Raw genomic sequence first — 16,914 nt, forward strand, 5'->3', positions numbered from 1 at the left:
GTAAAAAAAGAATGCAACACCAACAACAAAAAAGATATAATATGAGATGAAATTAAAAATAAATTTGGTCTTCAGTGGGATCATATCATCATAATGTAACATCATAACTATACTGACGAGTACTTGTATAGCATCAGACGACCACTGCTTTACCTGTTAGAGTAACACAGCATGAAACATGTAAAATACCATCTGTTTAAATTCAATTAAGGATAACTTCAGTGATGCCAAGTAGGAAAGAATCATCTCTACAGTTCCTGGCTCAAAAATGTAATCTAAACGCGTTTATGAATTAACTCAAGCTTTCGACTCTCCAGCTAAATCATGTTGTAGAAAAATTGCTTAAGGTCCAGATACACAGGATGGTAACAAAGCTGATTATGATGAAGATGAGGTACAGGCCGAACAGCAGACGGTCAATGATTATCCCGACCATGTACCATTCCTGCGAGGTTTCGGACCCCTGGAAATGTTTGTCGACCTGAACACGGATGGACAGGAGATTCCTGCTCAGCGTCTTCAGTTCGTCCAAGACCGGCTGTTGAGGGTCCAGGGCAGGTTTTTCCAAAGGTTTATCATCCGAGATGTTGTGAAGCTGTTTCACTGAGATGCTGTTAATGTGGCTGACATTGTTTACTGATTCTGTCAAAAATGTAAAAACAACACATTATAATTCTGATACATGATCAGACACCTTTAAACAGTCACTAATATACATCTTGTAGTCTAGTGGAAAATAGAGAACACAGTTTCTTAAAGGTTTCTTAAGGTTTCTTAAACTGCAGGTAACAGTAGCAACAATATTTAGTTTCTGTCACTCTAACTGTTGAAATACAATAACGTGCCTGATTTTACTGGCAACGAGCCTAAAAAACTGGTTGATATAAGTCTGATAATACATTTGATTAGAGGTGGAAATCATTTTTAAGGATCATAATGTCCCATTGATCCACCATCTTAGTCTATTCGGAAATATCTTAATGGCATACTGTACAGGATTTTCGTAAAAATCGATGTATAGACTAATACAATACGCAATACGCAATAACCGTAACTTATAAAGTGTGTGTCGGTGTCTTCATAACTCCTTAATGTTGCAGTTCGGTACTAAGTTCACTTTGTTTGCTTTGTTTAGTTCATTTAAAAGTTGTCCAGCAGAAGCTCTGTTTATAAAGTTAACAACTCAGCTGTGAAAGGAACGCCAAAGCAAACAGCCAATGATCCGCAGGCTGCACTTTAGTGAATCATCATTACATAACACACTTTGATGTCATTATTAACATCAATAAGAGATACTGTATGCTTGGAAATGGGTGGCTTTGAGTGAAATTCATAATATGTTAAGATGAATATCAATTGTCAAACTTTGAAAACACTTTTCCCAGCGCAATTTTTTTTTTTACCATTAACTGAATAAATGTAAACTTCAGGGGAAAATTTGTTTTCCACAACGGAAGCCGCAATAGATGAAGTGATTAATGAAGTGGCAGTTATTTGATACTTAATAATATATACTATCCTATACATTATACATATACATACTATACATTTACTACTGATAGTTTGTAATACCATGGTGCCTGTACTTATATAGTATATATAAGCCTATTATATAGCCTTTCTAGTCTTTTCGACCACTCAAAGCGCTGTACACTACAACTCATTCACCGCATTCACACACATTCATACACTGATGGCAGGTGACGCAGCTACCATCAGGATGACCAGCTAACCATTCACTCGCATTCATACACCGTTGGCACAGCAACGGGAGCGATTAGGGGTTAAGTGGACACATCGACATGTAGACTCGGGACTCGAACCGCCAATTTTCCAATTGGAGGACGACCGCTCTACCTCCTGAGCCACAGCCGCCCATAAAAAAAAATCTCTGTATGTACCTGGAGGTGTTTGTCGGAGTGAGACCGTGATTCTGTTGCTCTTTTTCTTTGGAGGGAGACAAACAATGACTGCTAGATAACGCAGCACAAGGATGTTGAGCCAGTTAGGCAGCGCGCCATACTGACTGGAGCTGAACTGGATATTAGTGATAAACACCGTCTCCAACAGGCTGGCCACCATCAAAGCGAGGCTGATGGAGAAGAAAACATCTGCAGGAAACAACAGCAACAAAGAGGAAAGGTTTAGTACCCTTCTCATTGGGTATCTTTTACATGCTTTTGAGTCTTATCCTGGTTCCAATCTTATTTAGGAAATTATGTTAATATTAAAAATTGTCAAACATGTTATTCATCTCTTCATCAAGTAGTTTAATTGAAAACTATTACTGAGCTATTTTTCTGCCAACACAAATAGAGGTGAATTTTAATTTGTGCAACTCACATCATTAAAAAGAAACAGCAGCAATATTTCTTTGCAGGAAAAATAATTATCTACAGTACACATTTCATTGGAACTACTCTCAATCGAAGAAATAGTCTTTATCCAGTAGTTTAATGATGAAGCTCTTTTTTTTTTTTTTTTAAAGGCCCAGAAGAGAAGCAGTGAACTCCATAAAGACACAACCAATATAATAAAAGAAGAACAACATGACAAGTCACTCACTGATGAGAGGTGTCGTCTCCCCAGTGACAGGCAGCAGGTCGTTCATGATGAGCAGGAAGACTGTGTAACCCAGGATGAGGGTCATCTTGAAGGAGGATCGGTCCACGCTTTGGGGAGGCAGCATGAAGCTGAAGAGATCCACTGTGATAAGGAAGCAGCTGGGGATCAGGAGGTTCACCACATACAGGGTTGGCCGACGTCTTAAAACAACCTTGAAAGCAGACACATGCAATGCAATTCATTCCAACCAGATTTTAGTCAGACTTTTAACAATTAAGTTAATTTCTCCTTTGTAGATGCAAAAGGATTGGCACAAGTGTGTGCACCCCAAACACCTCGGAAAACAATAATAATACCACAATATGACATCTGACAATGCAAGTATTGTATCATGTCCTGTTAGAATTTCCTAGATGCTAACAAACAGCATCACAGTATGAAGATCAGTCTATGGTCTATACTAGAATAATTGAAATAAGTAAAAGTGCTTACATAGTAAATGATCTGAGAGTAGTTTGCGTTTAGTAACACCAGAGAAGATGGATCAACAGTGATATCTATGAGCTTCCACTCCCCATTGGTCTCTATCACGTCTTGGGACTCCTTCAGGATCTCTGCAGCTGTGTTGCCTTGAATCATCCTTATGTCCGTATCTTCAATAATATTTAACAGCAGATTTGTTTTGAGTTATTATAGACACTAAACTTTACACCATAGTATGAAAATAATTGATATTTAAGTTAAAATAATACATTTAGTGCCTTTTTATACATTTATTTGTATAGCGCCAAATCACAACAAAGTCATATCAAGGCCCTTTACACAAAGAGCAGGTTCTAAACCGTACTCTTCAGGTTTTAATTTTAAAGAGACCCAACATTCCCACATGAGCAAGCACTTAGCGACAATGGCAAGAAAAAAACTCCCTTTTAACAGGAAGAAACCTCAGGCAGAACCAGGGCTCAAAGTGGGCGGCCATCTGCCTCGACCGGTTGGGGTAGAGTGGAGAGAGAGGAAGGATAGGAGAGAGAAGGACATGAGATGTATTCTATTATTTCTTTACTGAGGCACACAGTACGGCCCTCATAAAAAAAAACACTGAAAAATAGAGTGCACGGTTAAGTCCAATCAATGCTTAACACTTGGTGTTTCAAACTTTTTAAGGAATGTACTTTATATTTGGAGAGCCTTACCAAAGTGAAGATATGGTCCAAATGTCAGAGAGCAGTTTTGGATATCGAAGGGGAATGTGTAGATTCCTAATCGGCAGGAACTGACCACTCTGATCGGCTTATCATCATAAACCTTACCATTGTTGTATATGTACACATAGGGAGGTTGGGGAGAATTGTCCTCATCCATGCTAGAACACAAGAGAAAAAAACAGACATTATTAATTTCACATTTTTGTATGCAAACAAGGAAAGTTTGAAAGGAGAGACAAGAAAGTTCATATCCTACTCAGCTCCCTGTTTTTACCCGTTTATCAACATTTGTTGTAATTCAAGTAAAATGTGCTTAACTGCCATATTTCTACACTTGCATAAATATTTACAGGGGTGATCAAGTTTAATACGTTTCTGAAAACTTCTCAAGACGCTGACATTTAACAGTCGGACTTCTGTGGTTCATTTGTGATGAAGCTGACAGGTGATAGGTTCATCTTTTAAACTTACAATTCTGCGATTTGGACATCTGGGTTCCAAAGGTTTTCCCTAGGGACAGAGACTCTTTTGGCTCCACATTTCTTCTCATCCCAGCTCAGCCCTTCTATTTCCCACTCCTGTATTAGACAACAATACCAGTGTTATGTACAGCGTAGAAATGCCTGCCATTTTAACTGTTGATAGATACTTCAGTTGTGAAAAATATGCAGAGTTTCTCACTATATGTCCATTTTGGTGATGGTAACCATATAAAACAATTTAATGTTTTGTAGAGAAATATCTTCAGGCAGCCAATCATTTAACTAACAGGTTAATTAATTTTCTTCATTTAAATGTATTTCAATGTATTTACTTTAAACAAGTAGTTATGTATATATCATTTGGGATAATTTGGGATTAATTTGAAAAATCCAGGTGTAGAATTAGAACATTTCTGCCTTTTGCAAACCCCTGTGGTATTTTAAAAAAGACACACTGCTACCCTTGAGATCACTGAGATCTCATTTCAATACAATCAAAAATGAATGTATTTAGGCTAATTTGATCAATATTACAATACATACGAAAATCATCACATTGCAGCTTTAATTACACATAGACGTCTGAATTAATTGACGTTTTTTGTCAGTGTCCTGAAAACTTACCAGGATTTGCCATAAGAATATTGTCAGGGTCTGGCCTTTTTCATCCTGTGGATGAGACATATTGCTCATTTAATTAGAGGCAGTAATACAGATCAGTTATGAATAAAATCAAATATTGTTAGGAACTGAATTGAAAAATGTGTGCTTATGTATATACATGAATAGATGTTTGTGTAGACTCACCACTCCTAAAATTCCCACCACAGTGATACTGATGGTTAAGTTAAGTGGATCTGAAAAGCTTTTTACGGGACGTATCAGTTTTTTGGGAAATAATTCCTTCTCTAATGCATTAATCAAAGATTCAGGGCTCGGGCTGGTGCAGTTCAGTGCTGCTTCAAAACCTGAGTTAAAGAACAGAATATAGAAAACAAAATTAATGAGTAACACATGAAAAATATATGCACATGAAAAACCACAGACCCTCTCGGCTTTCATACTACATACACTCAGGAACTCCAGTGACTTAAGTGCCTCTTCACTGTAATACACCCTAAAACTGATCTGCCTTTAAATGTCAGTCAGTCACTTAAAGGTAAGTTGATAAGTTGTAATCAGAGTATTTATTTATGGTTGATAAAAACCATCCAAAGTTGTTCTCAGTTCTCTCAATTGTTCTGCTTATTACTGGTCTATAAACTCTAAATAAATGACTCATTAGTTATTAATAAAACCACTAGTTAAAATAAACAGATTCCGTTCCCTAAAAAGTGTAAATAACAAATGATAGAAACAAGGACTCATTAAGTCATTCATTTCACAGTATTTCACTTTAGTTTCTAGTTTAGTCAAATAAAATGTCATCATTAGTTTATATTTGGATGAGGTTTCTGGGTAATGATCAGCCTTTAACAGATCATCCCCCTTTTTGCTTATTTTGTACATAGTCAAAATTTCTTTCGCCTTACCGTGAAGCAGCATGAAACAGATGAAGATGGACTCAGTGAAATTTGCCTCTTTCATTTTCAGTCTTGGTTAAGCCTTCAATGTGACAAGTGCCTGAGATTGTAAAGCAAAATAAGTCAGCTGTCCTCTACCAAATGGCTCTGAGATGTTCTGTATGTATTGGCTACTAGGTGAAATTTCGGATGTCTTTTTGAAGCTACGGTTGACTTATAGATCCCTGATAACACCGTGTTGGGGTATTCCCAGCTGCTTTCAGTAATCCATCCGCCTGATGCTTGTGTTTGCATAAAGTGTGCTTGGATCATGCAACAGGTTTTTTAAACATCCTTAGGTGGAGTTTATTAGGTAAATGTTGTGACAGCTGAAGCTTAAGTAAACACTTTGCTTCTGGCTGACTGTTCTGTTCCTTGAAGTACAAAGTTAAGTAAAGAAGAACAAGGGTATTAATATTTAAATGTGGGTATATAGCCATACATCTTTATAATTTGTCTATCTTAGTTATCAATGCTGCAGCTCGAGTTTTGACCAGAACAAAGAGATCAGAGCACATTACTCCAGTTCTAAAGTCTTTACACTGGCTCCCAGTCAGCTATAGAATAGATTTTAAAGTTCTGCTACTGGTCTACAGATCACTGAATGGATTAGGTCCAGAATACATGAATGACATGTTAGTAGAATATAAACCCAGTAGGGCTCTGAGATCTACTGACTCAGGTCAGATAGTGGAGCCAGGAGTTCAGACTAAACATGGTGAAGCAGCTTTTAGCTGTTATGCTGCACGCAACTGGAACAAACTACCAGCACAACTGAAATCAGCCCCAACTGTGAATATTTTTAAATCCAGGTTAAAAACACTTCTCTTCTCCTGTGCTTATGATTGAGCTCTTTCTAAGCACTTTAAAATGTTAATCTTTCATTTGCACTCTATGTCCTTTTAATTATTTATGTTCGCGATGCAACCTTATATTTAAGGCTCTATTGTAGTATTTTATTTCTCTCTCTTTCTATGTTTCTGTACTTTGTTTTTATTATTAGAGTGTGTGTGTGTGTGTGTGTGTGTGTGTGTGTGTGTGTGGGGGGGGGGGGGGGGGGGCTGTTGTATTCAAATCGAGGTCAAGCCCGCAATAAACAACATGCGGTTGTCTAATTAGGCTATATCAAACATTGCATTATCATGCTACTGAAGCATGACCATCATGGCTTTGGTAGTCACGCACTAGACAGTGTACAAATAAGTCAAGCAAGTTTGCGGTGCATGATACTTTTAGATAAGTGATGATAATACACAAAGGCGTCTCCTGAAATAAGAGTATGTTGACATTAAATAAGCATTTCCTCCACAATGACATGCAACAAGGTCCCTTGCCACACTCGCCTGCCTGTGTGAGTGTGACACTACAGCACATCACAACTCAGCACAGGCCTAGATCAACTCACATGAGCTTTACGTCACTCAATAATGGAATGGGAATGACATATACATTTGTTCAGATATCAAACTACAACTGGTTGACAACAAATAAAAGAGGAGGCATTTTGTATATTAAATCTGATTATCTTGGTGATTTGGTCTACAGGGAGCATACAGGTTTACTAATACAGGCCCAAGAATAGAGCCGTGTGGGACTCTATTCAGATTTATGATCACTAATGACAACAACCTAACATTTGAGATTTGACTTTCACCAGCTGACGACTGCACCAGATAATCTTACCAGCTGCTCATTCTGCTCATGCTGTCTAAGTATTTTATGGTAAACACTATCAAAGGTTGCACTAAAATTCAGATTTCCTTTCAAGAAGTTGTTGAGTTGAATAAAAACAACTTTCTCTTTAACTTCATAATTAAGGGAAGATTTGTGATAGATGTGGAAGGATTCAGGTCACACCTCTTTTGTGCAAGTTTAATTACCAGTTTTCAGTGACTTTGACTTTCTAAACACAGCAGGGGGATTTACTTTAAAATACTGATGGATGGTTAAAGATCATTGACAACAACTGTCCCTCAATTGTTCAGTTACCTGGCTGATCCAGACACACCAACATGGAGATGATGACCAGGACGTAGTAGGAGATAAGCAGCAGATAGATGAGGAAGTTGGGGACATATCCAGCGTGGCACCACTGGTCCATAGGCATTAAGGTCGCTCAGGTATCGATAGATCTTTTACAGTAAAGGCATAGCTGTACCTTGTGGAGGAATAGCAACATGAGAAATCACAGTTAAATCAGTACAGGACAGTAGGTTAAATTATGTAGACCAGCAACCATGGATGTATAATAAGAACTGGATACTGGAGTCAAAGATGACAGATATTCAATCAAAAAGTTTTTTTTAATAATAAATCCCAGCTCACACCTTAAAACAGTACACCTTGAATGAATTTGTGAATTACTTTGCGCTCCAAAACATATCTGTTTAAAGTGATTTTAGCATCAGTGGTTTCAACTCTAACCCACAAGTAGTTAACATTGGTGTCTATTACCATTGTTAGTAGCTAAATTACTGTTTTGAGATGGACTTTGAGATGGATTCACAAGCTAAATTGCACGAGTATGAACAGTTGCTACATGCTTATGAGCTTCTTTACTCAGCATTAAATAATCAATAGTACTGGCTAGCAAGCTGCAGTTTTGTCATGAAAAGTGTGTTGATCAATGGAGGTAGCTAGCTGTGTCAAGTAACCTCCTAAAAAACAAAGGAACTGTAGCCAGCAATGGTGATAGCTGGCATGGTTAGGCGGCTAGCTAAAAGCCATCGTGGTGGGTAACAGACCTGGAGAGCTAATATGTTTGTGTTGTGGTGGGTACTGGTTATTTGTTGACATTACTTGGCAGGAAAGAGGTACAGCACTTGGGAGTGCACAAACATATTGCATCTTTGAGTCTGAGTGCTTCACACAGAAATCAGTCTACAGGCCAAGAAAGTTGGGGAAGTACTATTTAAAAGATATATTATTTCACAATCCGCTCACCCTTTTGGCAATAAAAATAAAAATAAAAGTAAATTGCTTCACAGTTCTTACAAATAGCCCGTTAAACCAAAATCTAACCGTAACCGCAAAATTTTCTTAACCCTAAAATTTTGTGGTTTGCTTTTTTGTTCCTAAAGTGAGGTGAATCCCTATAATTACACACACATAGCTGATAACATCTACTGTAACTTACTACTAATAAACACATGAACACCCAAACGGACAGATGACAAATGTGTGTATGTACCCCATCACACTGATGTAACGACACATCTAATATAGGTAGTTTTCAAACTTGAATCTGAAATTAACATATTGCAAATAAATGAACATACTCATATAAACTTATATTACTATACCGATTCCTTATTTTAAACCTAAAAGTAATGTTTTACCTGAAAGGAGTTCATTAAAGAAATAATGAGAAAATTCTTTGAATTTTTTGGATGAAATTAAAGCCTAATTATAATATAAATAAAAAAGAATGCAAAACATACACACACACAATTGTAGTATACCTAGATGGATCTAGAATAAATTCACACAGGAAACATAAGACTTATTGTTCAACACCTCCACTAACCACTCACCCATTTTATTTTTTAACACCTCCACCTATGGGAGTTACAATCTGTTCCAGTCTCCAATGCTGTGTACTGTACTGTCAAACTGTGTGCTCATTTCTGGTTTAGAGCTGTTTTAGATACATGTGACACAATGTTCAAGTGTAAAACTAGGCTTGGGTTCTGCACAGCAAAACAAATGCACACAACGTATCAAAATATAGTGCCCCAATGAAGCATTTCCAAACAAAATGTAGGTGCCCATTAACAGTGAAACAGGTTGATGCCATTCATGCTGGCTATTAGGGCATCCCTTCCTAATGTGCTTCTGATGTACATGATAGAAAAAAAATCCACAGTCCTCATTCCCTGCAAAAAATCTGTGCTTAAACTAATCTTAAAGGAATATCAGTCTTCAGCCATTTGAAATAGTCAAATTGTGGGTGTCTTCTAATGTTACAGTTCTCTCTGGTCCTTGATGAACATGAGGGCAGAGACAAATCATTGTCTGATAAATATTAACATTTAAAAATAATTCTTATATACAGAAACATTACTGGATTAATTTCCTACCAGAACTACTCAGACCACTACAAACTACTACATATCATCACTCATTTAATTAACTATTAGGTTGTTCAAACTTTTGTTGATGATCAACATATCAACGTGATTTTACCCTTCAGTCAAGTCAATCTAATATATGTACTTACTTAAAACCCAGATACATGTAATGGTAATAAAACTGACCAACATGAAGACAATGTACATGCCAAACAGCAGACGGTCCATGACTATCCCGATCATGTACCACTCCTGTGAGATTTTGGACCCCTCTAAATGTTTTTCCATCTGGAGGCGGATGGCCTTGAGATCATTGCTGAGCTTCCTCAGTTCATCCGCAGTCAGCTCTTGAGGGGACTTTACTGAAGGTGTATTACCAGCGGTGCTCTGAAGCTCAATTGTTGGGATGATGCATGTATTCATTGCTGAGTATATCAAAAAGAAAGAGTAGAGTGATGTGGTGATACATTCTTTAAATTAAGAAGTGGCTTATAAAAAGCTAAAAGTGTTATTCAGTCTAAAAGTATATATATAAGAAATGTTCACCCTTGACCTTGGAAACAGCATTTTGATAACAAAAGTCCACTTACTTGCTTTGAGATGCTACTTTCTTGAGTTTTCAAATGGTCTTCTTCAGTGGATGGAGTTTTTGCTTGGTTGTCAAGTCTAAAGTATATTACTTTGGTCATATGAAACAAATGGTCCTATATCCTTCACTAAAATCCCACATTTACATCATGTGATGATAACAGAGCTGTTTCGACTCAGCAAAGTCCATATGCTAAGGAAGACCCGAAGATGCAGTGGAAAGCTCTAGTGTAAGCGAGTAGACCTTGTATTCAAAATCTGTGGTCAGACCAAGGTCTGATCTTGTATTTTCTACTTGTACATGATAAGTAGGTAAGTTAAATGATGGAAATATTTTTTTCTTATCAACTGTTGTCAGCCCAACTAGTGAATTTTTCTCGCAGTCGCTCTTCTACCCAGCCTATGTATTTATTCCCATTTTTCCAGCCATTAGCCAAAACGCACCCCTCCTCAGGATCTCTCAAACGAAATCTCTAGAAAGCCTTTTCCTCATTGCTTGTTTCTTTCACAACACCGAGAATAAACACAGACACAAACCATTTTCCATGTCAGGCTTAGAGGCAGGAGGAAGTTGGAAGATGTTGAAGTTGAAGATGAAGAAAAACTCTATACAATCAAATCTGCAGAGAACAAAAGCCCACTAAAACACACAAAGCTTTGTCTGAGTCTGTCTTGAGCAGTAATAGCTGGCTAACATCAACAGACTTCCTCCACCACAAATCAACAAGGAACTTCAGCCTGGAAACAAAAAGAGGGAATTTCATACAGCACAGACTATAATAAACTGGAATAAATTGACTTGATTTTGCTAACTGAGACTACTGACTAATCATATTAGTGTCAGCTGAACCTTGAAATGCATATTTGCACCGAAGGAAAGCTGTGGATTTTGGTCCCCATTTATTACATCCTGGTGACACTTCAAGAGAGTGGCTTAGGGTCAATATGGAGAGTAGAAATTGTTACAGCAAGTAAAAGCCATTTCCACATCAGTATTGAAGACAGACTTGAACAAATTCTGAACCTACTGTATCCTTTAAGATTATTTTGTCAAACTGCTATTTCCAAGGTCAAACATTAACTTGTAATTTCTTATATTGTTAATCTCAAAAAATAGACTACGATAAACAATATTGTTATACCTCTCTCAGGTGAGAAAAGGGAGACGGTGACGTGGTTACTCTTCTTTTTGGGGGGGAGAAACACAACTACAGCTAGATACTGTAGCACAAAGACACTTAGCCAGTGAGGCACCGTACTGAACTGGCTGAAGCTACAATGGATATTAGTGATAAATATTGTCTCCAACAGACTGATCACCATCAGAGCGAAACTCATTGAGAATAAAACATCTGCAAGAAAAAAAGGGGGTAAGAGTCAAGGATAAAGAGTCTAAAAGGAACACTTCATCAAAATATAGAAGATATAGCATGGCCTCCATTTGTATGCGTTGTAGTTTGGCTAATTTTAAAATCTACTAATATCAAAGATGTCACTCACTCAAGAGAGGTGTTGTATATCCAGTGACAGGCAGCAGGTCATTCATGATTAGCAGGAAGACTGTGTAGCCCAGAATGAGGGTCATCTTGAAGGCGCATCTGTCCACACTATGAGGAGGCAGCAGGAAGCTGAAAATGTCCACTGTGATGAGGAAGCAGCTGGGCATCAGGATGTTCACAATGTACAGGATTGGCCTACGTCTTAAAACAATCTTGAGAGGAGAACAAGGTCCAATTCATTTACAACCAGATTTTAGTCACAATTTTGACAGTTAGTTTGTTTATTTCCCCTTTGTGGATGCAAAAGGGACTGGCACATGTTTCTGGGTTAAATCAGATGTGCAGTGTCATGCAAAATAAAACAGTTAGTTTTGATAATAACAACACTTGATTTTTGAGTGGGTGAGCAATGATGGACACTATCCTCCAATAATACAATGTACTGAGGACATGTACAGGAGACACTTGTAGCTGGAACCAGCTAGCTAGTTAAACCAATTGTGGATGGTGGTGTGTGCTTTACGAACACCTCAGAAAACAAAAAAATAACCATAGTATGATTGACGTTTAATGGCACAAGTATTGTATAATTTCCTGTTACTCAAAACCAGTTAAGTATTTGATTGTTTTGATGCTAACAGCTGCACACAATAAAGATTAGTGTTTATTATACTGTAGCATATAGTGTGGAATTAGAATAAAAAGTGTACACTGTAAACTTTGTAAATACTTACATAGTATATGACCTTAGAGAAGTTCCCCTCATCACCTAACACCAGAGTATTTGGAGCTAATTTGATGTCCACAAGCTCCCATTCCCCATTGGTCTCTATCACGTCTCTGGACTCTTTCAGGATCTCCTCAGCTGTATGGCCTTGAATCATCCTTATGTCTGAATCTTGAATAACATTTAACATCAGTTTTGTTTTTAGTTGTTAGACACCAAACTTGTTAGCGGTCTTCTTCTTCTCTTTTTTTTACAGTGGCCCTTAGGGCTCAACATATTTAAATCTTTAAAGGACCATTGTGTAGGATTTAGTGACATCTTATGGTTGAGGTTGCATATTGCAACCGACTGAATACCCCTCCCTCGTCACACTTCCTTTCCAAGCTAAAAAACACGAAGGCCATGTCTAGAGCCAATATTGTCCGTTTTGGGTTTTTGTAGAGACATAGTGGTGCAACATGGCAGGCTCCATAGATGAGGACCCTCTCTCTATGTAGAAATAACGGGCTCATTTTAAGATAACAAAAACACAACACATATTTTTTTCTGGGTGATTATTCACTAATTAAAATATACTTATGCTAAATGCCACTAAATTATACACACTGCACCTGCAATACAGCCATTTCTCTGATGTTTTAGAATACAAAGTGCAGTTGTCTACATTAATGTAGGTATATCTGTTCACTCTTGTTGGAATTAGTTTAACAATTTTCACAGCTGAATTTTTCAACTGATCTGTCTGTGAGACCAAGTTATGGTTTGATTTATTAACACAGGTGTTTTGAACTTTTTTATATTTGGGCCTTACCAGTGTGAACATGGGATCCAAATGTCAGAGAGCAGTTTTGGATATCGAAGGGGAATGTGTAGATTACTAATCGGCAGGAACTGATCACTCTGAGCGGCTTACTATCAAAAACCTGACCTGTGTTGTGTATGTAGATATATGGACTTTTGGGAGATCTGTCCTCGTCCATGCTAGAACAGAAGAAAATAAAACAGACATTATTAATTTCACATTTTAGTATGCAAGGAAAGTTTTAAAGGAGAGACAAGAAAGTTCATATCCCACTCAGCTCCCTGTTTTTACCTGTTTTTTTAACATTTGTGTTGTAATTTGACTAAAATAGGATTAAATGCAATATTTCTACACTTGCATGAATGTTTACAGGGATGATCAAGTTTAATAAGTCTCTGAAAACTTAAATTAAAAGCATTTTGATTGTACATACATACTTTTAACTGCTATTCGAAGGTTTCATCTTCCATGGCATTTTTGTATGTATATCAAAGAAATCTTAAAAAGGGGAGACAAAAATGAGTTCACTGTTTTGCTTATTTATTTAAATTTAAGTAAAATATGGTCACTGCTTTATGTTTTACATTTAATACATCTACACTTCCACACATGTTTAGGGAAGATCAATTTTAAAGTCATTTTTATCTTGCTTTAAAATTAATTTCTCTGATTTGGGTAGTTGGTCCTTTATTGTTCATCTGTGATGAAGCTGATAAAGCCCCCAGACTAATCAACTTTAAACTTACAACTCAGTGATTTGGACATCTGGGATCCAAAGCTTTTCCCAAGGGACAGAGACTCTTTTAGTTCCACATTCTTTCTCATCCCAGCTCAGTCCCTCTATGTCCCACTCCTATATTAGACAACAATACCAATGTGATGAATAAAGTGACAGTTCAATACCCAATTGCATTTTTGAAAGAAAAAGAAAAAAGTTATCTGATGATGAAGACAAACATAAAAAGGATTTTACACTTTTCAAAAATAAAATGAAAAATTACTCAAACAACGTATGTGTACATCAGCTGGAATCAGAATAATTTGATCATTCCTGTACTACATAAAAATGGACACATTGCAGATTTGATTACACATAGATTTCTGAATTAATGTTTTTTGTCCGTGCCCTAAAAACTTACCAGCATTTGCCATAAGAATATTGTCAGGGTTTGGAGTTTTTCATCCTGTGAATGAGACATATTGCTCATTTAATTGAGTCAGTAATACAGATCAATTATGAATTCAAATGTTGTTAGAAACTTAATTTATAAAGGAGTGCTTATGTTCAGGCATGAATACATGTTTGTATGGACTCACCACTTCTAAAATTCCCACCACATTGATACTGATGGTTATGTTAAGTGGATCTGAAAAGCTTTTCACGGGACGTATCAGTTTTTATGGAAATAATTCCTTCTCTAATGCATTGAACAAAGATTCAGGGCTTGGACTGGTGCAATTCAATGCTGCTACAAATCCTGAATTAAAGAAAAGGATGTTGAAAACAAAATTCATAAGTAGCTCGAATACATGCATGAAAAAAATGATTATTTTATTAGGAAACAAAGGCATTGCAAATCTTTCTTTGTCTGAGGTGCACAATATGACTATAGTGCAGATGCCTATACAACGGCTGTAGTTATTGTGTTTGTTTCATCCTGTTATAACATAAGTTAATTATCTTGTTAATAATACTTGTTTTCTTATTTATTTGAAAAAACAAAAAAATAGCAAGAAAATGATGGTACATTAGGGGTTGATAATGGTCTGGTAGTGATCATGGTCAACACAATAAATAAAATAGCATATGCCCCCAAGATAATGTGATAAAATAAAATGATTGCAACCATAGTCCTTCTCAGTTTCCATTGTACGGTAGAAGAAAAATGCAAATATTCAAGAGCCAGTCACTAAATTGCCTCTTAACTGTGATACAGTTAGTTACAACTTATCAACCCTTTATACACAGGGCTTATTCTAGAGTAGAACGGTTTTATAAATCAGCCTTGTGCGTGAACAAGACATTTCCTGTCCAACAGTATTCATTAATGTGCCATGTAATTGTTATAAAACCTACTTCAAGGAAACTTCATATATTAATCTGTAACCCATTTTTTCTTGTATCTTAGAGATATATAAATGTAAAATGTAAAGTGAGTATGTGTAAAGTGAGAAAAGCAAAAGGAAAAATGAAGGAACACATTTCTAGTTTAGTGTACAGGATCAGATGAAATTAAACTACTAGCTTGCAATGATTCAGCTTTTAACAGATCATCTTCTCTTTTCTTATTTTCTGCATGGTCAAAATGTTTTCACCTTACCGTGAAGCAGCATGAAACAGTAGATGATGAGGTCTGCTGCCTTAACGTCTGTCATTTTTAGTCTCAGTTGAGCCTTCAACATGACAAGTGCCTCAGATTGTAAAGCAAAAAGTCTTCTATCAGATTGCTCTGAGATGTTCTGTTGGAGCAACATGAATTTGTCAGCTATTTGATGGAATTTGTGACGTTCTTTAGAAGCTAATATTGACTCTTAAGGGTACTTAAGGATTTAAGGGTAATCCCAGTAGCTTGCAGAGATCCACCCATCTGATATCTGTGTTTGCATACTGTGTGCTTAGATCGTGCAACAGGTTTTTTCATCTTCATCTTCATCATCATGTATCCACAACTTCACATGTATTTGTGTAAGCTGAGGTCCAAACAAAGACAATCGTTTACATGTGGCTAATTGCTCTTCCAGTTTGCCTCCCAGGCTTATGTCCTTTTCTTTTTGTTGAAGGCTAGGTAGCTGTCCCATGACTCATCATGTGATCAGTTTTGATTGTTATGTCACAAATACTGCATCAGGCCACAGTGTCATGTGATGTACCATAAAACTGGTGTATAAGTTGCACCGTTGTTTAAGTTGCAGTCTATTTTGGGATGTGTCATGCTGGGAAAAACATGTTTCTATTAAAAACTGGTTTATTTTAATACACCAGTAGCTATTCATTTATAAACACACATGTTTAGTTACTCGAAAACTTTTTCAATTTACTTTTATTTGAAACACAATCAAAACACACACAAAAGAACATGGTAACTTTAGATAATTGATACAGTGTGTAGCTGTATGTTTGCTCCCAAAAGTCCCAAAAATACTTCTGATCACACTGAATCAGCGACTGTCGGTGAACCTGCCTGGTTTTATTATTTATTTTTCCATACAACATACACATACAGCAATAACGGCTCATCAAAAGTATCTATTTTCATTATTTGCTGAAACAGCTGGAGCAAGCAGCGCATGCTTGACGTGTGGATGCTCACCTTTTTATTTTTATAGCTATAGTTATTGTTACAGTTCTTAGTGTGGACAGCCTTTTACATACCTATAACAATATCCAAATCCAACCTCTCGCTGTTGGTGTAT

At 36.8% G+C, this 16,914-nt stretch overlaps 3 protein-coding genes across 3 annotated transcripts in view; 1 reads left to right on the plus strand and 2 right to left on the minus strand.

Annotated features, from left to right (window-relative positions):
• Nucleotides 1-16,914, plus strand: part of hykk.2 (hydroxylysine kinase, tandem duplicate 2) — a 185,294-nt gene that overhangs the window by 47,684 nt on the left and 120,696 nt on the right. The gene's annotated exons all lie outside the window — the stretch shown is intronic.
• Nucleotides 323-7,921, minus strand: LOC133985211 (5-hydroxytryptamine receptor 3C-like). Its single transcript, XM_062424808.1, has 9 exons — nucleotides 7,804-7,921; nucleotides 5,060-5,220; nucleotides 4,877-4,921; nucleotides 4,242-4,348; nucleotides 3,759-3,928; nucleotides 3,058-3,218; nucleotides 2,566-2,776; nucleotides 1,941-2,111; nucleotides 323-642 (listed from the first exon to the last, which is right to left on the minus strand). Exons 1-9 carry the CDS (start codon nucleotides 7,919-7,921, stop codon nucleotides 323-325), a joined length of 1,464 nt encoding a protein of 487 aa, XP_062280792.1.
• On the minus strand, nucleotides 7,950-15,876 carry LOC133985212 (5-hydroxytryptamine receptor 3A-like). The gene is made up of 10 exons (XM_062424809.1): nucleotides 15,822-15,876; nucleotides 14,818-14,867; nucleotides 14,640-14,684; nucleotides 14,247-14,353; nucleotides 13,510-13,679; nucleotides 12,706-12,869; nucleotides 11,973-12,183; nucleotides 11,654-11,824; nucleotides 10,034-10,354; nucleotides 7,950-7,972 (listed from the first exon to the last, which is right to left on the minus strand). The coding sequence occupies exons 1-10, from the start codon at nucleotides 15,874-15,876 to the stop codon at nucleotides 7,950-7,952; spliced, it is 1,317 nt and encodes a 438-aa protein (XP_062280793.1).

Source organism: Scomber scombrus, chromosome 8, assembly GCF_963691925.1.
Source record: "Scomber scombrus chromosome 8, fScoSco1.1, whole genome shotgun sequence".
In the NCBI taxonomy this organism is placed as follows: Eukaryota; Metazoa; Chordata; class Actinopteri; order Scombriformes; family Scombridae; genus Scomber; species Scomber scombrus.